We start from the raw sequence: 25,619 nt of genomic DNA, 5'->3' as shown, positions 1-25,619 counted from the left end.
TGAGTGGGGGTGGGGTCACAGTGGAAGTTGCGCTGGGGCTGGGTTTGGAGGTGTGTGGGGGGGGGGAGGGGGGGAGATAATGGGAGTCACCACCGCCTCTGCTTCACCACCAGGCATGAGCTGAAGCGGGCTAGCCACGTCACCAAGCTGCCCAAGGGCAAGCACAGCGTGAAAGGTGAGGACCATCACTCCGTGGTGCCCATACCCCCTCTTCCCCCCCCCCGTCGTCCCACCCCAGCCATCCTCCCCCTGCCACACCATTACCCGCTCTCTGTCCTGCTCCTCTCCCCCATCATTTTCTCCCCACCATTCCCCCCCATCTCTGACCCCCCCCCCCCCATTCCCCACTTCCCCCCCCCCCCCCCCCCCCCCCATCGTTACACCCCCACCCCCCCTTGTCACTCAACCCCTGAACTTTGTTCCCAAGATACTCACTTCCTCAAACTCTGCCCCCCTGGCCTTATCTCCTCCCCTGTGCCAGTTCCACTGAGCCCTCACTTCCCTGGTCTTCTGTAAACGTATCCTCCACCACCGTGTGTGTGTGTGTGTGTTCTCTCGATCCGGCCTCCACACCCCTCCGGGGTAGAGCATTTCAGAGATCCACCGCCCTCTGGGAGAATGCCCCACACTATCTCTGCCCAGCACGGTGCCTGCATCTGTACATGGGACACCCTCGGCCTAGTACGTTCCAGAGGCCCTCTTGCCCTGCCCCCTTGTGGTCACTGTAAAGAGGTGGCATCCAGCAAGGAGCGGTCTGTTGACTTATCTGTCCTTTCCCTGGTCTTCTGTGAAAGGACCATCCCTCATGGTCTCCCCATGGACCACCCATCTCTTCCCTTTGGTTTAAACCAGCACCTGCAGTTCCTTCTTACACTTCTGTTCCCTTGGCCTCTCCCATGGTCTCCTGTCCAAAGACCAACCATCTCTTCAGGTCCCCTCTGCAAGGACCCCACCTTCCCTTCCCTTCTCCAGTCCAACAAACCTCCTGGGGCCAAGCTGTGGCTGCCCTTGGATGTCCTGTTCTTCACTCCCCCGCTGGGTGTAAGGGGGTTGGTGGGGTGGGGGTCAGTCAGTCGGTGATTGTAGAAGCCCCTCTTCCCCTCCAGGCGTGGGCAAGACGGCCCCGGACCCTAGCGCCACCATCAAGCTGGACGGAGTGGAGGTGCCGCTGGGCAAAGGGATGCAGACACCGGCTGCAGACTCCAGCCTACTGTACAACGAGTATCCTTCCCAAACGCGAACGGGCAGGGCTCGGGTTGGGGGGCGGTGGTGGGATCGGGAGCGGGGGAGGGATAACGGGGCTGGGTGGGAAATAGACGGGGAAGGGGTAAGGCAGGAGGAGGGAAACGGGACAAGGGGGGAAGGAAGTGGCGAGTGGACAGGGTGGGGGAACAGGTTCTGAACATCCAGCTATACTTCCAATAACCATCTAGAGGAAGGGACATCGAGTTCTTGGATTGGTTCTGGTTTATTATTGTCACGTGTACCAAGGTATCGTGAAAATCTTTGTTGAGCACACTCTCCAATCAGACCAGATAATAGTACACTTAGATACTAGCAAGTCAAACTCAAATACAACAGGTAGATACAGAGTGCAGAATATAGTGCAGAACACCAGTTCCACAGACAAAGTCCAATGTCCGCAATGGGGTAGAGGTGAATCGGACAGTACCCTAGCTTATGGAAGGGCCGTTCAGAAGCCTGATAAAGGCGTGAAGTGTCGATGATGGGGAGTCTGGCCTGTGTGATGGATTGGGCTTCATCTACAATTCTCCGCTACTACTTGCGGCCTTGGGCAATCAAAGAATTGAGTGCAAGCTTCTGTACCTTCTACCTGACGGGAGCGGGGAGGAGATGGAATGACCAGGGCGGGACAAGTCTATGATAGGTTTGGCTGCTTTTCGGAGGGGTGGCCCCAAAACCCATGGTGGGTTGGGGAGAATGGGGGAGGACAGTAGTGTCTCTCAAGGAGGGAGGGTGTAGTGCTGGGCCTGGAATGTCTGTCTGTCTATCTGTCTGCCTGCCGTCTACCTTAACCCACCCGTGCTCAGGTACATTGTCTACGACGTGGCTCAGGTCAACATCAAGTACCTGCTGCGGTTGAACTTCAAGTACAAGACCTCCCTGTGGTGAAGGCTCTCAGTTCCACCCCACGCCCCCGGGCTGGGGAGGAGAGGGAGCGGCTGTGACACAAGGCCCTGCTCCCATGTAGCCACTGAACCAGGGAAGTGGGGCGGGGTGGGGGGAGGGTCAGAAGAATCTTCCCCTCCCTGCCTCCTCCTCCCCAACCCCAATCCCAGAACTCGAAGCTGATAAAAAGCCATACATACGCAAGCATTGATTTAGATTTTTAAACGCAAATAATAAATGCTGCAGTTTATTTGGCTCGGGTGACGGTGGACTATGAAGGAGGCTTTGTTGTTAGTGTAAACTGTTCGGACTTTTGGTTTACTTGTGGGAAACTATTGACGGGGGAACGGGACTGATTGGCAAGTCAGACCTGACCAGGGGCTGCAAACCTTTGCATTCACTCCCATCTTTGGTTGCCTTCTGTTGAAGGGAGATTCTCTCTCTTCCTCTCCCCTCATTTCTTTTCCTTCAGGTTTGTTGATTTCCCCCCATCCCCCCCCCTTTTTTTATATGTTGTGAAAAATAAAAGGATGGCTTGAACTGACAGTACTGTCCTCGTGCCTGTGTTCATTATAACAACTGCTTGCTCTCGGGGGTCATAGAGTCATACAGCACAGAAACAGGCCCTTCGGCCCAACTTGTCCATGCTGACCGAGGTGCCGCATCTACTCTAGTCCAATTTGCCCATGTTGGGCCCACATCAACTCTGAACCTTTCCTGTCCACGTGTCTTTTTACCAATTTACCCCAATCTAAACTAGCCCTATTTGCCCACATTCGGCACATATTTATCTGCCTATCACTTGCCGGGTTCTGTCCAGCCCACATCTCCCTTTCCAGCTTTCTCTACCCTCGTACAATCGGTGTGAGGAAGGTTGCCGACCTGAACAGGTATCAGGGGTTATGAGGGGGAAGGCAGCAAAATGGGATTAGGAGGCAGAGATCAGCCATGATTGAATGGCGGAGTAGATTCAGTGGGCCTAATTCTACTCCTATAATTTATGAACTTATGAAATGTTGCATAGCGACATGCAAATAACTGCAGATGCTGCTTTAGAGAAAAAGACACAAAGTGCTAGGCTAAATCAGCGGGGCAGGAGGCAATTCTGGAGAACATGCATTGGTGACGTTACGAGTCTGAACATGTTCTCCACATATGCTGCCTGCCCTGCTGAGTTACTCCAGCACTTTGTGTCCTTTTTTGTAAACCAGCATCTGCAGTTCCTTGTGCCTTCCTCTAAACCTTTCCTAGTCCTGTCCAAGTGTCTATTAAATCATTCCCCTCTCACCATAAACCTATATTCAACTGGTTCTTTATTCCCTTTCTTGGGAAAGAGACTCTGTATTAACTATCCAATCCCTTCACGATTTTATACACCTCAATAAAACCGTCCTTCGACCTCCTTCACTCCAAGAAATAAAGACCTCGCCTGCCCAATCTCTTCCTTTAGCTCAGATGTTCTCTTTACTCTTTCCAGCTTAATGACATCCTTCTTATAGGAGGATGAGCAAAATTGAACAGAGTACTCTAAGGACTTTGCATCATAGAGATTTACGGTAAGGAAACAGGCCCTTTGGTCCAAGTTGGCAGATTAGGCTAATCCCATTTGCCTGTATTTGGCCTATATCCCTCCGCCATATATCTGTTCAAATGTCTTTTTAAAAACGTACTTGCATCCATTTCTGTAACATCAGCTTGTTCCATATACAGACTATGTTCTGGGGGGAAAGATTGCACCCGAGGTCCTTCAAATTTCTCCCCAGCCACCTCTGGATGAAACACTGACCCCTGCGGCACTCCACTGGACACAAGCTTCCATTCAGAAAAGCAACCCTCCCCACAGGTACCCGCTGACATAAAATAGATGGTATTGTAGACAGTGAAGATGGTTATCAAGAGTTACAGGTGATCTTGATCAAGTGGACCAAGGAATGGAGTTCAATTCAGGTAAGTGTGAGGTGTTGCATATTAGAAAGTCAAACCAGGGCATGATCTTCAAAGTGAATAGGGCTCTGGGTAACATATGGCAGAAGGATGGATCTCGGAGTGCTGGTATAGTTAGCTGAAAGTGGTGTCGCATATGTGGAGAAGAAGGATCTTGGCATGCTCATCTCCATCAGTCAGGGTATCGAGCATAGAAGGTACACAAAAATGCTGGAGAAACTCAGTGGGTGCAGCAGTATCTATGGAGCGAAGGAGATAGGCAATGTTTCGGGCTGAAATCCTTCTTCAAACCCAAGTTGGGATGGTTATGTTGCAGTTTGGTGAGGCCACATTTGGAGCATTATATAGGAAGGAACTGCAGATGCTGGTTTAAACTAGACACAAAAGCTGGAGAAACTCATCGGGACAGGTAGCATCTCTGGAGAGAAGCAATGGGTGACATTTTAGGACGGGACCCTTCTTCAGACGAAGGGTCTCAACCCGAAAAGTCGCCCATTGCTTCTCTCCAGAGATGCTGCCTGTCCCGCTGAGTTACTCCAGCATTTTGCGTCTACCTTGGAGTATTGCATTCAGTTTTAGAGCAAAAGGGAAAATACAGAGTGCAGAATACAGTACTCAGCACGTCCCTCCCTCCCTCCTTGCCCCACTTTATGGTAGATAAAAAATGCTGGAGAAACTCAGCAGGTGAGGCAGCATCTGTGGAGAGAAGGAAATAGGTGACGTTTCGGGTCGAGACCCTTCCCCCTTGAACCAGGTGACCCGAGCTACGTCTGAAGAAGGGTTTCGGGCCGAAACGTCGCCTATTTCCTTCGCTGCATAGATGCTGCTGCACCCGCTGAGTTTCTCCAGCATTTTTGTGACACTTTTCTGTTGCACCCTTCCCCTCCTCCCTGGAACTCGTCCACCCCTCTCTGGTCAGGAATGCATTCCCCTCCCTGCCCCGCAGTCCGTCGCCTTTTCCCCGTCCCCGCCCCCCTCCTCCACCTTGTGCCCCGCAGTCCGCCGCTCTCCCCGCTCCCCCCGGCCCCGTGTTCCCTGACTGCGGTGCCCCCCCCCCCCCCCCCCCCCCGGGGGCTGTGCCGCCCTGGCCCAGAATGCCGCGCGGCGGCCTTTGAAAAGCGGCGCGGCCGATTCAAGATGGCGGAGGCGGAGGAGCTGCCGGACGAGAGTGAGTTGGGGAACGGGGGCGGGTAGTGGGGAACGAGCAGCGGGGGCCGCGGCTGGGCGACGGGGGGGCGGGGTAGTGGGGCTGAGCAGCGGGGCCGGGGCTGGGCGACGGGGGCGGGGAGGAGGAGACGACAACGGGGGGGGGGGGGGGCGGGGTTAGAGCGGAGCAACGGGGGGGGGCAGGGGGAGGGGGACAAGAAGGGGCCTGAGGGAAGGTGGAGAGGAGGGGGGAGTGTCGGAGGAAAGGGGGCGAGAGAGTGAGGGGGAGGGAGAGTGAGGAGAGGGGGCCGGGGGGTGGGTGGGTGGAGAGCCCAGAGCCCAGCGGGGTGATGGATGGATGGATGGATGGATGGCGGCGGGTCCGGTCCGGCCCGGCCCACCCGGGCTGTCTGTGCAGAGACGGGGGGGTCGGTCGGCATCCCCATCATAACCGCCCGGGGGCGGACTCAGACGCCAGCTCCCACCCACTCGGCTCCCGGGGCAGCGGCGACTGTCAGTGAACACGGCCGCTGGGCTGGGGACGGGGAGAGGTGACAGGAGCGGGGGGGGGGAGATGGGCTGGGTTGACTTGGGGACAGGGAGGGCGGGGAGAGAGAGGGGACAACATGGGGGATAGACAGGTGGGTGGGCGGGGAGACAAGCTGGGGGGAATAGGGAGATGGGGTAAGGGAGACGCTGCAGGGAGGAGGGCAAAGACAGGTTGGTGGAATGAGGGGTGAACAGTGGGTGGGGAGACAAGATTGGGGCATCGAAGCGGTTGGGGAGGAGAGAGGCAAGTGGGGGGGAGATAGGTTGGGAATTAAGACACTAAAAGCTGGAGAAACTCAGTGGGTCAGGCAGCATCCCTGGAGAAAAGGGATTGGTGATGTTTCGGGTCGAGACTTCTTCAGGCTTGACAAGGAAAAGTCATCTATCCTTTTCTCCAGAGATGCGTCTGATCCACTGAGTTACTCCAGCATTTTGTGTCTATCTTTGGTTAAAAACGGCATCTGCAGTTCCTTCCTACATGAGATGGGTTGGGAGGTGGGAGTGTGGAGACAAGTTGGGAGGAGAGGGTAAACGGGGTGGGGGGAAGAGAGGCAGGGAAAGGTGGGATGAAATGGGGGCTGAGAAGTAAGTGGGGAGATAGGCTGGGGGAACTTAGGGGTTGGTGGTGGAAGTAGGAGGATGATGAGGTAGGGGGAGGTCAGATGAGAGGAGTGATGCTGGTTTGCAGTGTGGGGCGTGTAATAATAGGCATTGGTTCAGGATAGCATTTAGACATTAGATAGGAGGGACTGGTAGCAAAGGGAATTGCTTCTAACCCGTTCCCTCCACTGCATAAAATCTAAATCTGCGATTTACTTCTGTAGGCGATGACAGGTTTGTTTGTGGCCGTAAATCGGCTATCAGTGCTGTGATTTTACCCTTTTATTACCATCCGAATACGTTGTTAACCTTGGTCAGCCTGATCCTTTGCTGTTTACATCTGGCCCAAAATCCTTGTATGGGTGGAAGCATCCGAGGCTAACCGTTTTATTTCTCTACTCCGGAGGCCTCAAGGTTGTTGTTTTTAAAGTTGTGTCTCTTGAGATTATGTTGGCTGTGAAGTTGGTGGGCCTGTGAGTGTCTTAACATTACCCTTGTGATTATTTTTAATATTATTCTTTTGTTCTCTGAAAAGGGCAGCACTGAGAGTGAGTTATAGTTTTTATACTTAGGCAGCAACGGCAGATGCTGGTTTAAACCGAAGATGGACAGTAAATGCTAGAATGCAGGACAGGTAGCATCTCTGGAGACAAGGAATGGGTGACGTTTCAGGTCAAGAGCCTTCTTTAGACTGAGAATCAGGGGAGAGGGAGACTAGATATATTCCATATCTCCACTGACTCTCAGTATGAAGGAGGGTCTCGACCCAAAATGTCACATTCGCTCTCTCCAGAGATGCTGCCTGTCCTTCTGAGTTACTCCAGCAATTTGTGTCTAACCGTAGTTTTTATGTTGACAGTTTGGAAATAAGATTTTTGATTTTGAGAAGCTGAAGACTTGTTTGAAAGTTGGTGCTCTCCTCCCATAAGTTGGTTTTCGTGGGAGGGAGAGGAGTAATGTTTCCACACTGTTGGAAAGCACTGGATGAAAGTTAGCTCCTTGGGATAGAGCTTCCACCAGTTTTGTATTTAGATGCTTTCCTCATTTAATATTCTGAGTTGCGGCAATGATGTGGAGTGTGCATCACAAGCATGTGCAACGTTTCCCAGGTATTTGCCTTGAAAGTAAATTGAAGTCTCAGTGTAGCTATGATCCCATCACAGCCTTGAAATATAATCTTAGCATTCAATTGACTAAATGCCCCTATGAAATGTAACCTGTCATAGAAACTCTTCACTGTGGTACCTGTATTTACATGAATTGGACAAGGACCTGAAAGCTTTTTAGGGTTATGCAGTGAGGGGGAAGGGGGGGGGAGCAGGAGAGTTCTGTTTGAGGAGATCACGCAGGTGTGATGAATAGTCTCATTCTCTGGTACCACAACAGAGTTATACAGCATGGAAATGGGCACTTCAGCCTGACTCGTCCATGCCGATTGAGATGACCAATCCAAGCTGGTCTCTTTTACCCAATATCTTTCTAAATCTTAAAGGAAGATGCAAGATACTGAAATCTTGTGCAATAAACAAAGTGCTGGAAGAACTCGGCAGATCAGGTAGCAACTGTATCGGGAATGGACAGCTGATGTTTTGTGTTGGGACCATTTCTTCTGTCCTGAAAAGTGTATCCATTCCATCCACAGATGTTGCCTGACGCATTGAGTTACTCCATCATTTTGTGCTTTGCTCATGATTCCAGCATCTGCATTCTATTATGACCCTCCCCCAATGTACCTTATCCGAGTACCTGTCCACCATTCTGTTAAATGTTATCGTACCTGCCTCAACCACTTTGTCTGGGAGCTTGTTTCATTTGGAGAGGGTGTGGAAGAGGTTTATGAGAAAAATGTATCAGAAGGAACTGCATATAGGTCTACACCGAAGATAGGCACAAAATGCTGGAGTGACTCAGTGGGTCAGGCAGCATCTCTGGAGAAAAGGAATGTTTGAAGAAGGGTCTTGACCCAAGACGTCACCTATTCCTTTTCTCCAGTGATGCTGCCTGACCCGCTGAGCTACTCCAGCATTTCATGTCTATCTTCTTTCTAAGAATAATGCCTGCATTGAAGGATATTAGCAATAAGGAGAAGCTGACAAATTTGAATTGTTTTCCCTGGTACGCCAGAGGCTCTGGGGAGATCTGATAGGTTTATAAAATTCAGAGAGACATACATATAATTAAGTCAGTCTTTTTCCTAGTGTGGGAATGACATAAACAGGAGGGCATACCTTTATGTTGAGAGGGGGAAAGTTTAAAGATGTGCGGGGCAAGGTTTTTTACACAGAGAGTGATGGGTGCCTGGAACGCGCTGCTGGGAGTGGTGGTGGAGGCAGATACTATCGTGATGTTTACGAGGCTTTTAACTTGGCACATGGATACGCAGGGAATAGAGGGATATAGATTACGTGCAGGCAGAGGGGATTAGTTTAACTTGGCATCATGTTCGACACGGACATTGTGGGATCTGCTCTTCTATGTTCATATATCACATCTTCTATGTGAAAAGTTGCACCTTTCTGGCGCCTTTTGAAATCTTTCCCCTCGCTCTTTATTTCTTATAACCCATCCAATCCGCCTGCAATATGGAAACTTTCAGGGAAGAGTGGGCTGAAAGATGGCAGATGGAGTTTAATGCTGATAAGTGTGAGGTGCTACATCTTGGCAGGACAAATAGGACGTACATGGTAAATGGTAGGGAATTGAAGAATGCAGGTGAACAGAGGGATCTGGGAATAACTGTGCACAGTTCCCTGAAAGTGGAATCTCGTGTAGATAGGGTGGTAAAGAAAAGCTTTTGGTGTGCTGGCCTTTATAAATCAGAGCATTGAGTATAGAAGTTGGGATGTAATGTTAAAATTGTACAAGGCATTGGTGAGGCCAATTCTGGAGTATGGTGTACAATTTTGGTCGCCTAATTATAGGAAGGATGTCAACAAAATAGAGAGAGTACAGAGGAGATTTACTAGAATGTTGCCTGGGTTTCAGCAACTAAGTTACAGAGAAAGGTTGAACAAGTTAGGGCTTTATTCTTTGGAGCGCAGAAGGTTAAGGGGGGACTTGATAGAGGTCTTTAAAATGATGAGAGGGATAGACAGAGTTGACGTGGATAAGCTTTTCCCACTGAGAGTATGGAAGATTCAAACAAGGGGACGTGACTTGAGAATTAAGGGACAGAAATTTAGGGGTAACATGAGGGGGAATTTCTTTACTCGGAGAGTGGTGGCTGTGTGGAATGAGCTTCCAGTGAAGGTGGTGGAGGCAGGTTTGTTTTTATCATTTAAAAATAAATTGGATAGTTATATGGACGGGAAAGGAATGGAGGGTTATGGTGTGAGCGCAGGTTTATGGGACTAGGGGAGAATACGTGTTCGGCACGGACTAGAAGGGTCGAGATGGCCTGTTTCCGTGCTGTAATTGTTATATGGTTATATGGAAGCCAAGTCAATGGATATTTTTATGCAGAGATTGACAGATTCTTGCTTAGTAAGGGTGTTATGGGGTGAAGGCAGGAGTACGGGGTTGAGAAGGAAAGATAGATCAGCCATGATTGAATGGCGGAGTATACATGATGGCTGAATGGCCTAATTCTGCTCCTAGAAGCTATGAACTTAGGAACTTCATTCAAATGTCTGTAATCTTCGGGTTTATCCGCACTATCTGGTCTGTCATCTTCTGCTGCTGGTGGTGCTACCGATAGATGCTATTCAGCTAGTTGAAGTATTTTGGGTGTCTAGATAGCAAAATTGATAAGTTTGATTATTGGCAGACACAAGGAACTGCAGATGCTGGAATCTTCAGCAAAAGACACACACTGCTGGAGTAACTCTGCGGGGTCAGGCAGCATCTCTGGAGGACATGGATAGATGATGTTTCGGGTCAGGACCTTTCTTCAGACTGATCATTGAGAGAAAGTTGTATTCAAGCAAATTGCTTTTAGACTGAAGAACCTTTCTCAGGAGGGTGGAGAATCCTTGGAATTGCTGACCAAGGCCGATGGAGGCACAATCACTGAGCATGTTCATGAGAGAGGATGCAGAGATAGGTGGGCACACAATTGTGTATACGTTGCAGATTGGCTGTGGTCTTATGGGCTGGTGAAGTGATTGTAGGATCTCAGGACATTCCTGTTTGCACAGGAGACAAAGGGTGGTGAATCTGTGGGATTCTTTGCCACAGAAGGCTGTGGAGGCCACGTCAGTGGATATATTTATGGCAGCGATAGATAGATTCTTGATTAGTACGGATGTCGGGGGTTATGGGGAGAAGGCAGGAGAATGGGGTTGGGAGGGAGAGATAGATCAGCCATGATTGAATGGCAGAGTATACTTGATGGGCCGAATGTCCTAATTCTACTCCTATCACATGATCTTATGAGACTTTTGGCTTTTAAAGGAATTAAAAGACTATGGAGGTAAGTGGGGGAAAAGTGGCACTAATAAGGGTGGCACAGCTGATAGAGCTGCTGCCTCACTGCAATAGTGACCTGGGTACGATCCTGATCTCGGATGCTGTCTGTGTGGAATTTGCACGTTCTCTCTGTGACCGCGTGGGTTTCCTCCAGGTGCTTCGGTTTCCACTCGCATCCCAAAGACGTGCGGGTTTGTAAGTTAATTGGCCTTTTGTAAATTGCACCGTGTGTGGAGGGAGTGGACGAGAATGTGGGATAATACAACCAGTGTGAACAGGGGATTGATGGTTGACGTGGACCTGGAGGGTGAAGCTCCCAATACAAATGTCGCCAAGCTGTTTTCTAAAGATGGAGAGACACACGGAACAGCAGATTCTGGTTTATAAAAAAAAGATGCAAAGTGCTGGAGTAACTCACCGAACCAGGCCGTATCACTGGAGAACATGGCCAGGTAGTGTTTCCGATCGAGGCACTTCAGCCCGAAACATTAACTCTCCACGTTCTCCAGAGATGCTGCCTGAACCACTGCCAAAGTGCCTCGTCCTGAAACATCACCTATCCACGTTCTCCAGTCTCTTTTTTGTAAACCAGCATCTGCAGATCCTTGTATCTGGTGTTAAATATTTGCCCGGATTCTTCATTGGATGGCAGTGCGGGCAGAATACCCACTTCTAATTCTGGCTTGGATTAGATTTCTCGCTGGGTGAAGCTGACATCCTTGTTATCGTGGTGCAGAAATCTGTTTAGCACTCAACATGCTTGACTTTGAAACCAGGTGAATATAGGAAAGCAATTTGGTGATTTCAGCAAATCCCTCCCACCATATTACATCTTTTGTCGGAAGGCCCAGGTATTGATTTAACGTTCTTTAAATTAAAGGTCGGTCACGGTGGTGCAGCGGTAAAGTTGCTGTCTTACAGCGAATGCAGCGCCGGAGACCCGGGTTCGATCCCGACTACGGGTGCTGTCTGTACGGAGTTCGTACGTTCTCCCCGTGATCTGCGTGGGTTTTCTCCGAGATCTTCGGTTTCCTCCCACACTCCAAAGACGTACAGGTTTTTAGGTTAATTGGCTTAGTAATAGTCCTGTCCCACTGTACGAGTTCATTGCAAGAGCACTTCCGAGTTAAAAAAAAAAATCAAACTCGGGGTAAGCACGGAGAATGAACGTAGCAGGTACGCCGGAGCTCGGAGACGTCTCTTAGCAGCTTGTAACGCTAACTGAAGGTTCTCGGGAAGACTCGCTAACGGCAGGTAAGCACGGGAAGACTCGTGAAGATTTTTCAACATGTTGAAAAATGTTCACGAGAGCCCCGAGTACCGACGAGTGGCTATTACCGTAAATCTCCGAGTTCGAATCAGGGCAAATTCGGGAGAGCTCTTGGAATGAACTCGTACCATGGGACAGGGGTTTAAATATAAAAATTGTCCCTAGTGTGTGTAGGGTAGCATTAATATGCGGGGATCGCTGGTTGGCGTGGGCCGAAGGGCCTGTTTCTGTGCTGTATCTCTAAACAAAACTAAACTAAATATTATTCCTGTCATTTGCTCTTGTATAAAATAGCAGCAGACGGTTCAATGCAGCAGCTATCCCCTGGATTTCGGAGTGCTTTGGAAACTTTGATAGTTGTAATCTTGGGTTCATTCATCACTTTACAAAGGAGTTGACTGAGCTCTTGGGCTCGCTGTCCTGGGATAAATAAGTGGTTTGTATTTTCTTCTTTCCCACTCACCCCAAATCACAGCTGCTCGAAGTGTGGATTTGGAATTTCCACATTATGTGACTATCTTGGAAGCATTTAAAGATAAGAGCTGCTATGAACACTTGGCATCGACACGTTCAGAACATAGAACAGTGCAGCGCAAGTCAGGCCCTTCGGCCCACAGTATCCATGCCCATCATGGTGGCAATCCGGAGAAAACAATCCAATTCTGTCCAACCTCTCCGTGTAGCTTACCCTGTGATCCAGGCACCATTCTGGTAACCACTTCTGCACCCTCTCCAAAGCCTCCATGTCCTTCCTGTAATGGCGTCAGACTTGGGTCAAATAGCATCTATAGAGAGAAATGACATGGCCAGACACAAAATGCTGGAGTAACTCAGCGGGTGAGGCAGCATCCCTGGAGAGAAGGAATGGGTGACGTCTAAAGACTGTCTGAATAAGGGTCTCGACCCGAAATGTCACCTATTCCTTCGCTCCATAGATGCTGCTTCACCCGCTGAGTTTCTCCAGCATTTTTGTCTACCTTCGATTTTTCCGGCATCTGCAGTTTCTTCTTAAACGAAGGACCATACTGGACCTGTTCAACTCTACCCCATTGTAGACATTGGTCTTTGTCTATGAAACTGATACGCTGCACAGCTGAGAACGCCGGGCAGTCATCTGGTGCGTGTTGGCCTTGGATTTGGAGTAAGATGAGGGTAAATGCTGAGAGAGAGTGTCACGAAACACGCCCTTCGGTCCAACTTGTCCGTGCCGACCAAGATTCCCCGTTTGCCCGTGTTTGACCCGTATCCCTCTAAACCTTTCCTGTCCATGTACCTGTCCAAGAGTCTTTAATACATTGTTATATTACTTGCCCCAACCACGAGTTGCAGCTCGCTTCATATACCCACCACAGGTATGTGTGGAAAAAGTTGCCCCTCAAACAAATGTGCTTTGCTGATCTGTGGCAAAATAAGTGACTTGTCTTTCACTCAAAGTATTTTTTAAATTGGGCATTAGTTTTATTTATGGCTTAAAACTAGCTATGATTTGCTCTGGAGTTTAGTATCTTGATGACGTGTTAATTCTAGGATAGGCAGAGGAGAAGGTGGTAATTTTCTTATCTGGTAGGCTATTCCCTGAGTGCATCTGTTGGTGATATAAATAGAAGCTGTCTTCAAAGTGACATAGAGTACCAGGTGTGTTTATTTAGTTTAGTTTCGAGATACAGCGCGGAAATAGGCCCTTCGGCCCACCGGGTCCGCGCCGACCAGCGATCCCCGCACTTTAACACTATCCTACACCCACTAGGGATAATTTTTACACTTACCAAGCCAATTAACCTACAAACCTGTACGTCTTTGGAGTGTGGGGGGGAAATCGAAGATTTCGGAGAAAACCCACGCAGGTCATGGGGAGAACGTACAAACTCCACACAGACAGCACCCGTAGTCGGGAAGGAACCCGGGTCCCCGGCGATGCATTCGCTGTAAGGCAGCAACTCTACCGCTGCGCCACCCGTGACTGCCCAACCAATTGCCTCTCATCTCTTGTTCGATTCAAAATTACGACTAGCTCAAGCTTTTGCCTCGCATATGAGAAGACAAATTCATTAAGGCCACAATTTTCAAAGTGCCCTTTTCCCTTTTCTCTCCTCTTGTATTTACAAAAAACATGTTTTCACCTCTCTGTACAATTGTTTGGTTTACTGGGAAGCGCTAGTTAAAAATAAAGGACTGGTGGAATTCAGCAACTGTGGAGGGAATGGACTGAGGTTTTGAGGTTCGCACCCTTCTTCTGACTTCTTCCAGGAAGTTTTTTTTGCTCGAGATTCTAGCATCTGCAGTCCATTCGTTGTCTCTTTGGGAAATGTTGGTGATTGGTTCAAGCACAGGGAATATATTGAGTGTAGATAGGGGACTTTTGACAGCAGTAAGGTTAGTTACAAGAGGATGGATCAAAAGCAACTGGCAAAAAGCACAAGCACTGAGATGAGAATACCTTTTAAACAGTGGATTATAGGGGGGTTTCACGGCAGTCGGGTCACGACCCATGACCCGTACTGTTGCTACGCTACTCCAAGTGGAGTACACGCGATGAACTGCAGGTAGGCACTTACCATTGTTTCCAGTGTAGCGGGCCTGTTAAAACCCGCCGAAATGGTCCATTTTTACGCTGTAAATAATTATGGAAATCGGGATAAGCGTGAGAGACATTTAGCCTACTTCAGAATTCCAAAAGTGAGGAGAAATAGAAGCGTGAGCTGAAGGAACAACAACAGCCAGAGTGCTTGACGAACATTGGCCGTTTGCTCACTGCATTTCATTAACTAAGGCATTATTTTGTTTTTTCTTGATTCCTTTGGCATCTAAAACGTTTCAGAAGTGATAGATCTGGCTGTAAAATTTTTAAATCGCCCGTGGTTCTCAAGTGGGTTTTTACATACAAACAGAAAACGCCTCTGAAGCAAAATTTGCAGCCAGATTTATCACTTCTGAGACTTTTTAGATACCAAAGGAATCAAGAAAAACACAAATCATGCCATAATGTTGATGAAATGCAGTGAGCAAACATGATAATTCCCAATATTTTCCAATTGCGATATCTGCACAGCCAATGTTCACCAAGCACTTTAGCTGCTGTTGTCCCTTCAGCTCTCGCTTCTCTTTACCTTCATTTCACTTCACGTTTGGAATTCTGAAGTTGGATACATGTCTCTCACGCTTACCCCGACTTACCCACAATTTTTTACAGCGCAGAAATTCAACATTTTGGCGTTTTTTTAACAGGTAGGAAAGTACGCGTTTCTTGCATTAATAACATATACCGGAAGTTACAGATGTCCTCCAGATGGATTGAGCGGTTCCGTGCGTCAAGCCCTATGACCCAGTGCAACCCCGTATAGTGGAAAAGCTGTGCCTAGAAGCACTGTAGATGGAGAATTTTGGTTTAAACCACAAATATTTGTAGGGTTATGGAGGAAGATCGAAAGAGTGGGAATACTTTTAATGAGCTAGCATTTCTGGGCCACCTTGGTCGGCGTGGACGAGTTGGCCGAATGATGCGTTTCTTGGCTGTGTGGTTTTATGGCAAAGCTGGAGTACATAGTACAACCTTAGTAGTCCAAAGTAATTTGTTGCTAGGATGAGGTTGTGGTTAGGGGTGGTTCAAGAGGTTTAACTGTATTATCGTCACCTGTACCGAGGTACAGTGTAAAGCTTTGTTTGCATACTATCCACACAGGTTAGATAATTCTGCGCATAAATATAATGAAGTCAACCTCAAGCATACTACGTGGAGCAAAGGAAGATACAGAGTACAGTTCAATTGCCTTGTGGTTGCTGATAAGAGGCTGTTCTTGAACCTGGAGGTCACGGTTGTCGTTCCATCTTCCTGACGGTAGCAATGAGTCTTTGGTTTTAGCTGCTTCTTGTGGAGCTTCTCATGTGCGTTATCTATTGGTATTTTGGCAAGTTTTTTTGAAAAAATAGCATTGATTGATAAAAATGCATCTCTTGATGCTCCTGAACGCATCATCAGTGATGTAACCTGGTGTCATTGGGTGTTTTGGGTCTTTCAACATCAGCCACCCTCGCCCAGGCGACCCAGCCGTGGTTGATCAGACCACGACTTGTTCAGGTGGCATTCGCTCCTCCCCATGGACCTCCTCTCCATTCCATTGAGGCCCAGTGCACTTAAGGCTTTGTAGAGTGATTGCCCTGCAAAACCTCTGCAACCAACCTCGATGGGCATACACCTTGCCTTTCAGCCCTGCTTGCGGCAGTCTTCATACTTGGTCACCTTCCTCTCGTGGGCCTCCTCCAGACGGTCCTCCCATGGCACTGTCAGTTCCACGAAGATGATGTTTTTGGTCGCCTCTGAGACCAGGAGGATATCTGGCCTCGGTGGTCGTGGCAATGTGCTGTGGGAACTTCAACTGTTTCACCAGGTCTAAAGAAAGCTGCCAGCCCTGGGCAGTCGCCAGGATTCCTGACGGATTCCTGGCTGCTGTGGTTCTTGGCAGCTGCACTCCATCCCTCACGAAGATGATCATCTGGGTGGTGGAGTGTGCTCGTCTGCAGCTGCTGATTCCCATGCTGATGGCTTCTGCAATGGGTTTAAGAACCTGGTCATGACGCCAGGTGTACCGGCCCTGCTCAAGAGCCTTTGGGCAGTAGCTCAGGATGTGTTCCAACGTCCCCTTGCCTGAGCATTGCGGGCAATCCGGAGATTCCGCTTTGCCCCAGATGAAGAGGTTCGATGGGCTGGGCAGGACATCATACACTGCCTGGACCAGGAACTTGACACGCTGTGGTTCAGCCTGCCAGAGCTCAGTCCATGTGACCTTTCGGTCCATGGCCTGTTCCCACCTTGTCCAGGCCTCTTGCTGCCTCAAGCCAGCCACTCTGGTAGACCTATCCTCCTCCATCGCTGCCCTCACTTCCTCCTGGGCCAGCCTGCGCCTCTCCTTCCCCTTGGCCTTGTCAAACTGGGGAGTTGGGAAGATTCCGAGGCCAGCTCTTCCCCGAGTCACTGCTCCCACCAGGACTTTGTGGCGTATCCGGCACTCTGCTTGTAGCACAGCTTCACCGGCTCTCCACTTCCTCCCAGTTTTCACCCGAGTCACCTTAAACTCCTCCTCCAGGGACTTCAGGGGCAGCTGGAGCTTGGTGTTATTTCCGTAAAGGGTGATGATGCGAAGGCTCCTGGGCAGTCCCAGCCACCTCCTGAGAAAGCTGCTGACTTTCCTCTCCAATCTCTCTACGATGGATATTGAGACTTTGTAGACAAGCAGTGGCCAGAGTACCCTTGGCAGGATACCATGCTGGTAAATCCATGCCTTTAACTTGCTGGGAAGCCCCGACCGGTCCACTGCTCTCAACCAGCTCTCCAGCTCCTGACAGGTTGCCTGGACTGATGCTGTATCCTTCAGGGTGCTGTTAAACACCTTGCCAAGACTTCACTGGCCTTTCGGAGACAGTTGGGATTGGTGTCCCTTCGATGCTGAAGCGGAACCTGTCCATGACTTTGCCCTTCTTCAGCACCAGTGACCTTGATTTTCCTGGCTTAAACCTCATCCTTGCCCATCCAATCAGTTTATCCAACCCCTGCAGGATCCACCTGCCTCCTGGCACTGACTGAGTGGTGACAGTCAGGTCGTCCATGAAGGCTCTGATAGGTGGTTGGCGCACTGCTGACTTGGTCCGAGGGCCCCAGTACACTGGCTCAGCAGACTTGACGATCATGTTCATCGCCAAGGCAACAAGGATCACAGAGATGGTACAGCCCGTGATGATCCCAACCTCCAGTCTGATGTTATTGACCCTGATGAGACACTCATGCTGAACTGGTTGTAATAGTCCAGGATGAGATCTGCCACTTGGCTCGGCACATGATGCTTGGCCATGACTGTCTGGATCAGCTTGTGCGGGATGGAGCCGTAGGTGTTGGCCAGGTCAAGCCAGAGCACTGACAGGTCTCCCTTGTTCTCCCTGGCTTCTCTGATGAGCTGGGTCACCACTCCCGTGTGCTCTAGACACCCAGATAAGCCTCCCTTTTGCACTGAGCTGTTGATGCAGCCACTCGCGTCGCAGCGGCCTCTGCAGTCCGTCTGTCTTTTTGTTATTTTTTGTCCCGTTTTAATGTAGTTTTTATTTTTTTGATGGGGTATGTGTGTGTGTGTGTGTGTGTGGGGGTGAAACTTTTAAAATTTTTCCCCTGCACGGAGAACCCGACCTTTCCCTGTCGGGTCTCCGTTGTCGTTGGGGCTGCACCGTGGAGCGGCCTCCAGCAGGAACGTCCTGGGGCTCCAGTCACGGAGCTGCGGAGCTACTCACCATCACGGAGCTGGCCGAGTCCGGAGCGGGAGGAGCGGTGGTGGCGCGCTGCTGCGACCCGACCCTCGGAGATTCGGAGGCTCCAACCGCAGGCCTGGTGGACAGTGACACCGGGAGCCCGCGGGTCCCTGCTGGGAGACCGATTTTCGGGGCTTCCGCAATGGCGACTTCTCCCGCCCGAGTAGCGGGGTCGAGGATGACCTGGAGCGGGGCCTTACATCATCGCCCGGCGTGGCTTCAACGGCTGCGGGACTTTGCCAGCGCCCGCCCGGGGCTCCAACAACAAGACCCGGAGCGCGGCCTTGCATCACCCGGCGCGGCGTTAATGGCCGCGGGACAATTGTTATCGCCCGCCGGGGGCTCTGACTTTGACTCTGACATCGGGGGGAGAGGGAAGTGCAGGGGAGAGATAGGTTTTTTTTTGCCTTCCATCACAGCGAGGTGGAGATGCGCTGTGATGGATGTCTGTGTAAATTGTGTTGTGTCTTGGGTCTTTTTTTCTTGTATGTATGACTGCAGAAACAACATTTCACTTGAGCCTCTATGAGGTTCAAGTGACAAATAAATTGTATTGTATTGTATTGTATTGTATTGCTGGAGAGGAAGTAGGTCAGCCGCCTCACCACAATGCTGAAGAAGATCTTGCCTTCAACGCTTAACAAAGAGATGATCGTGAACTGATTGATCTTCTTGAAATCTTCTTCCTTTGGGATCCAGACTCCTTCAGCGAATTGCCACGGCTGCGTCACTTTCCCTCTCCCCCTGTCAGAATCTTCCACAGCCTTTTCAGTAACAAGGGGCAGTTCTTGTAGACCCTGTACGGAACTCCGCTCGGGCCAGGGGCTGAGCCAGATCTTGCTCTCTTCACAATGTCCTGGACAATGTGGAGAGTGTTTTGTTTGTCAAGACCTGAAACGGATAAGAAAACATAGTACTCTGAAGACACCAATAATAAATAGCAAAAACAAGTTCTAGATGTGTACATGTGATATTTTTAAAAAATGAGTGTGCGTATATATGTATGTGAAGATGGACACAAAATGCAAGAGTAACTCAGCGGGAGAGGCAGCATCTCATGTGCCTGTCCTGCTGAGTTGTGTGTGTGTGTATATCTATATATAAATATATATGTGTGTGTCTATGTAGTTCGGAGCTTATTTGGAGGTTGTCGTGTTTAATAGCCCAATGGTTATAGAGAAGAAGCTGTATCTGAAATTTCAGGCATCTATATCTTCTTCCCGATGGCAGGAGTGAAATTATTGTGTGCCACTCATTTCACTCCTGGCATCGGGACGAAAATATAGGAGCCTGCAAGCTGTAACATCCAACTTCAGGGTGGCGTCGGGTGCTCTGATGATGCTGGCTGCCTTTGCAGCAGTGACTCCTGTAGATCTCTTTGACGGTGGGAGGTCAGTACTTGTGATGAACTGGGCAGTGCTCGTCACATTTTGCAGTCGTCTTTGTTGCTTGGCATTCAAGTTGCCGAACCAGGCCGTGATGCAACCAGTCAATTATGCAATTATATATACCCTGTGCACCTGTAGAAGTTCAAGAGAATATTTGTTGACATTATGAATCTCCTCAAATATCTAAGGAAGTAGAGGTGTTGATGGGCTTTCTTTATGAATGCATTAATTGGCTGGGTCTAGGACAGATCTTCAGAGATATGCACACCCAAGAATTTGAAGTATGCCAGCATAATCTCATATTCTATTTTCCCTTATCAATGCCTTGGTCTGCCTTTGCACAATTCAACATTTTTTCCCCATCCTTTGTTCTTTTTGGATTTTTTTTAAGGCAACAATATACCACCATTCCTGTGATCCAATGTCATGGCTGGACCACTTTTGTCATGTTTGTCATGGCTGGACCACTTTTGCTTGTGCCTTGTAGGGATCTAATCTTGCTGAGCAGTATTCAGTTATATAATCATTTTGTTTTCTCAGAATAGAGCTTTGCAGCCAATTAAACACCCATCGGAGTGTAACAACTTGCTTTGCCAAGCTTTCTCTGGGAGAGAGAGCTTTGGTTCCTCCAGTGTAGCACTTGCTCAGTAACACAGAGGTGTCAGCCTAGGTTATGGCTTTGAAGTGAGAGAGAGGCTTGAAGCAAGAGGGAGCAGAGACCCAGGGGTGTTATGGACAATTCATGGCTTCATGATGCTTAAACTAGGTTTTTATAAGGCTCAAAGGAAGATGCAAACTGATTGATTGGAAGATACAGCCTGGCAACAGGTCCTTGGGTCTGCCGGATCTCCACTGACTATCGATTGACCATACAGTAGTTCTATGTTTCCTGCTTCCCTACACTCCAGGGACAATTTACAGAGGGCCAATTAACCTACAAACCCACATGTCTCTGGTATGTGGGAGGAAACCCACGCAGTCACAGCGAGAACGTGCAAACTCCACGCAGACAGCACCCGAGGTCAGGATCGAACCCGGGTCTCTAGCACTGTGAGGCAGCGGCTCTAGCTGCTGCGCCACTGCTGGAGGAACTCAGTGGGCCTGGTGGCATCTGTGCAGGGGAATGGGCAGTTGAAGTTTCAAGTTGAGGCCCTTTATCTGTAGTCTCTTGTGCCACAATCAAACTCTGATTGCACTATAAAACACAAACTAAACTGCACTGTAGACATTAGGTTGCACTAAGGACTTTTTTTTGCATTAGTATTAATTTATGTGATTAATACTATTATTAATTGATTTTTTTTGTTTGTTGAATGTTATTAATGTATACTGTGTCTACAGACTTGTCATGCTGTTACAAGTAAGAATTTAGTTGTTCTGTTGTTGGTACACCTGATAATTAAACACTCTTGAGTTCCTAAATCTGTATTTTAGATGGGGGTGGAAAACCACGGAAAATTGAGTGTATTTTGGGTTCATGAAGTAGCATAAATATCAGGATTAATAGTTCAAGCCAATTAGTGTGTAATTGTCATGTAACGACAACAGACCAATGGAATTCTAACTTGCAGCAGCTTTACAGGCCAATGCAAATTGCACAAATAATATATGTTAAAAAATCACGAAATTAATAACAATACTCGTGCAAAGAAACAAAGTCCCAGAGCAACCAAGGACAATCCATAGAAGCTAATGGTTGAGACTGTCCTGTAGTGTTCAAGAGGCTGATGGTTGTTGGGAAGAAGCGGTTCTTGAACCTTGAGGTTACGTTTTTAGGCTTCCGTACCACCTTCCCCATGGCAGCAGCAAGATGAGAGTGTGGCAAGGGTGGTGTGGTTGTTGGACCATAAGACATGGGAGCAGAATTAGGCAATTCGGCCCATTGAGTCTACTCTGCCATTCAATCATGGCCGATCTATTTTTCCACCTCAACCCCATTTTCCTGCCCGTAACCTTTTACACCCTTGCTAATCAACAACCTATCGATTTCCACTTTAAGAATACTCAATGGATTCCGTAGCCTTCTGTGGCAATGAATTCCATGGATTCACCGCCCTCTGGCTAAAGAAATTCCCCGTCATCTCCATTATAAATGAGACATAAAGTTATGTCTGTATATTCTGAGGCTGTTCCCTCTGATTTTAGACTCTCATTAATGGTAACTAGTTTCCCACTACTGGTTACTGCAGCGCCAGGCTTGATCTCCTTCAGATACGCTGATTACAAAAAGTGGGCATTGACAAAACTGCAGAGAAATGTAAAACAAAAATGGAAATTCTAGAAATACTCACCAGACTCTGCCTGAAATATGGATTATTTCTACATACAATACAATATACAATATTTATCCATGGTCATTTGAACCTCAATGAGGCTCAAACAAAACTCTGTTTCTACAGCCATACAAACAAAACAAATTTCTACAAGACACACGAACAATTCAATTCACACAAACATCCATCACCGTGAAACTCCTCCTCATTGTGATGGACGGCAAAGTCTTTTCTCTCCCCCTGCTCTCCATTTTTCTCCCGATGTTAAAGCCCCCAGGTGGGCGATTGTAAGTCATACGGCCGTTGAGGCCGCGACGGGCGATGTACGGCCCCGTTCCAGATCTTAATGTCTCAACGGGGAGCCCCCGGCGGGCGTTGGAATGTTCCGCGACCGTTAAAGCCGCACCAGGCGATGTACAGCCCGGCTCGGGGTCGTTCCAACTCCGTGACACGGGCGGGAGAAGTTGCGTTGCAGGAGCTCCGAAAAGCGGTCTCCCACCAGCGGTCTCTTTCCTTGGATGCTGCCTGACCTGCTGAGTATTTACGGCAGGTTCTGTTTTAGTTTTATACTAACGTATACCTTGGTTGGCATGCATGTTGGGCAGAAGGGCTTGTTTCCGTGCTGTATTGCTCTTTGACTCTATGATATTTAATTGCTATTGATTCTTTAATATAACTAATCAGTAGAGGTAGATAACAAATATATTACACAGGCCAGTCTAAAGCAGTTAATGTTTCACCTGTGCGGGTGAAATGATCTATGGGTACTCGTAACTGGGGAAAAAAGCTGATCAGTTTTCATTGTTCCCATTTCATTTGGCACTATTGCGATTCACTACCGACCTTCCTCCTCACTTCGGGTCTATTAAGCTCTTTTTTTTTTTTAGTCAGTGTTAACCCGTGCGGGGTGGGTAGGGACATGAAAGACCAGACTGCATAGGGTTCGCTGGATCTTACCGAGAATGAATGTTGCATTCATTTGACAAATCGTGACATGAACACTCGTGACATTAGCAGGACACCATTTGGTCCTTCGAGTATGATCTGCGATTCAACAAGATCTTGGATCCTCATCCACCTCAAACACAATTTCATTGCCCTATCCCCATATCTCTCGATTCCTTTAATATTCAGATGGGTGGCGCAGTGGTTGAGTTGCTGACTTACAGCGCCAGAGACAATAGACAATAGGTGCAGGAGTAGGCCATTCGGCCCTTCGAGCCAGCACCGCCATTCAATGTGATCATGGCTGATCATCCCCAATCAGTACCCCGTTCCTGCCTTCTCCCCATATCCCCTGACTCCGTTATTTTTAAGAGTCCTTTTACTGCAGCGCCAGACTTGATCTCAAGAAGTGGGCTAAAAGTGGGTTGAAAAGACCCTGGTTCGAACCTGACTGTGGGTGTTTGTCTGTACGTAGTTTGTACATTCTCCCCGTGACCTGCGTGGGTTTTCTCTGAGTGCTCCAGTTTCCTCCCACAGTGCACTCCAAAGTCCTACGGGTTTGTAGGTTAATAGGATGGTATAATTGTAAATTGTCCCTAGTGTGTGTGTAGGATAGTGCAAGTGTGTGGGGATCGCTGGGGCGTGTACGATGGTGCAAGTGTGTGGGGATCGCTGGGGCGTGTACGATAGTGCAAGTGTGTGGGGATCGATGGGACGTGTAGGATAGTGCAAGTGTGTGGGGATCGCTGGGGCGTGTAGGGTAGTGCAAGCGTGTGGGGATATTTTGCACTCCTTGGATTTTGCTCTGCAATCTCGCACCATTCTGCTGTTCTGCACTCATTGCATTTGGCATTACTATCTGTATACTGTTTACTCTGCAGTCTTCATGTGATGTGAATAAGGAATTTTATTGCACCCTAGTGTATACAACCATAATCTCAATCTGAATTTATTAAAATACTGTTTGCTTTCATAACCACCAGTTGCATTTCCATGCACACTTTTACCGCCTTTTGTGCATGAACATTCAGGTCCATTTGACCTCATCTCACCATATTTAAAAAAAAACAACACTCTTTTCATTACTGAAGTGTATAATTATTCATTGTCAATATTGTACTGCGTTTGCCATACTGTGCCCACTGTCTTGGCCCGTTTGTGTCCTAACCAAGCCTCTTTGTATCCTCATCACTCTTCACACTCAAACTTTGTTTTGGGTCATCAGCAAACTTGCAAGTCGTTCAATTGGACCATTCCTGAAGTCGTCGAAATGGCTGCGTCACTGTGTTGTTCTCCAGCGTGTGGCAGTAAGGTTCACCGGTTACAAGGAGGTTTGCTGAAACATTGTTTTTGGATAATCTGCTGCATTCATGTATATCATTGAGTCTGCATTTCCGTGCTGCCGTTCTGTTGATGATGCATGTCTGAGATTTTTTCGGAGCCAGGTTAAGGTCAAATGTGTGGGGCAAGGAGACCTGAGTATTACCAGGGCAATTAGGGATGGCAGTAAATGCTAACCTGGTCAACTATGCCCATGTTCTGAAATTAATTTTAAAGAAGAGGTGAATGGCAGGCATTATTTCCTCTTCCCTTGGTGTTGTCATCTTTGGCAAAGATGAAACCGGAGCGCCCAGAGGAAGCCCACGCAGTCATGGGGAAAATGTACAAACTCCGCACACAGACAGCACCCGAGGTCAGGACCGAACCCGCATCTCTGGCGCTGTGAGGCAGTGCTTCCACCAGCTGTGCCACTGTGGCACCCATGTAGTCGGAGAGATGCGGAGCTGTACAGTGCGGAAACAGGCCCTTCGGTCCATCTTCTCCACACTGACCAAGTTGGCATATTGGGCTTGTCCCATCTGTCTGCATGTAGTCAGCATTGATTGAAGCAGTAATATTGCATTTCCAATAACATCGTGGCAACTTTGGCATCTACCTCGTCACCAGAAGTGATCCAGTCATTGTACAACTTCATTTGTTACAATGCTCCGCTTTATTCCCCTTCTCAAAATATAGTGCTCCCAAATTTAACACTGGAGGGGAGGGTCAACTTCGACTTCCACCCACAGCCACCTATTTGATATGTAAGAGTGTCAGTAATGCCCCTGTCCCACTTAGGAAACCTGAACAGTAACCTCTGGAGACTTTGTGCCCCACCCAAGGTTTCCGTGCGGTTCCCGGAGGTTTTTGTCAGTCTCCCTACCTGCTTCCACTACCTGCAATCTCCGCCTCGGTGAACCGCATGGAAAACTTGGGCGGGGCGCAAAGTCTCCAGAGGTTTCCGTTAAGGTTTCCTAAGTGGGACAGGGGCATAACTTACCAAGCTGGTAAAGGGTGATCCCAGAACTTCTCCGTGGCTTGCACAGCTAATGATGCAATAGAGTTGAGTGCAGTAAGCTGCCGATTGGATTCTAGAATGCTTTTCAGTTTAAAACCAACATCCACAGGCTTGGACCGAATGACTGAGTTGAAGCTACGAGAAAAATAGCAGGAAGGTGGGAACTCATTGGTGTATGCAAGATTAACAAATGGTGTTCCATACTTGCAGGTCTAAACCTGGGATGTGGGAAGTTGTGTTTGATTTAATTAAGTGATCGGAGTCTTCACGTGGAGGTAGAATTTGAAACTTGTGGATGGAGATGAAAATGGGGAAGTTGGAATATGTACAGGGTTGAG

At 48.6% G+C, this 25,619-nt stretch overlaps 2 protein-coding genes across 2 annotated transcripts in view; both read left to right on the top strand.

Moving 5' to 3' along the window:
- parp1 (poly (ADP-ribose) polymerase 1) overlaps positions 1 to 2,676 on the top strand; it is a 35,501-nt gene extending 32,825 nt beyond the window's left edge. Inside the window, exons 21-23 of the mRNA XM_055636391.1 lie at positions 114 to 175; positions 1,107 to 1,221; positions 2,052 to 2,676. Of these exons, the coding sequence (XP_055492366.1) occupies positions 114 to 175; positions 1,107 to 1,221; positions 2,052 to 2,133 (259 nt within the window). The 3' untranslated portion in view covers positions 2,134 to 2,676. The remainder of the gene's footprint in view (positions 1 to 113; positions 176 to 1,106; positions 1,222 to 2,051) is intronic.
- A 2,495-nt stretch (positions 2,677 to 5,171) lies between these two features.
- lin9 (lin-9 DREAM MuvB core complex component) overlaps positions 5,172 to 25,619 on the top strand; it is a 74,047-nt gene continuing 53,599 nt past the window's right edge. Inside the window, exon 1 of the mRNA XM_055636251.1 lies at positions 5,172 to 5,242. Within this exon, the coding sequence (XP_055492226.1) occupies positions 5,212 to 5,242 (31 nt within the window). The 5' untranslated portion in view covers positions 5,172 to 5,211. The remainder of the gene's footprint in view (positions 5,243 to 25,619) is intronic.

This window comes from Leucoraja erinacea, chromosome 5 (assembly GCF_028641065.1).
Source record: "Leucoraja erinacea ecotype New England chromosome 5, Leri_hhj_1, whole genome shotgun sequence".
NCBI lineage: Eukaryota > Metazoa > Chordata > Chondrichthyes > Rajiformes > Rajidae > Leucoraja > Leucoraja erinaceus.
This window is presented reverse-complemented; position numbering and strand designations above follow the sequence as displayed.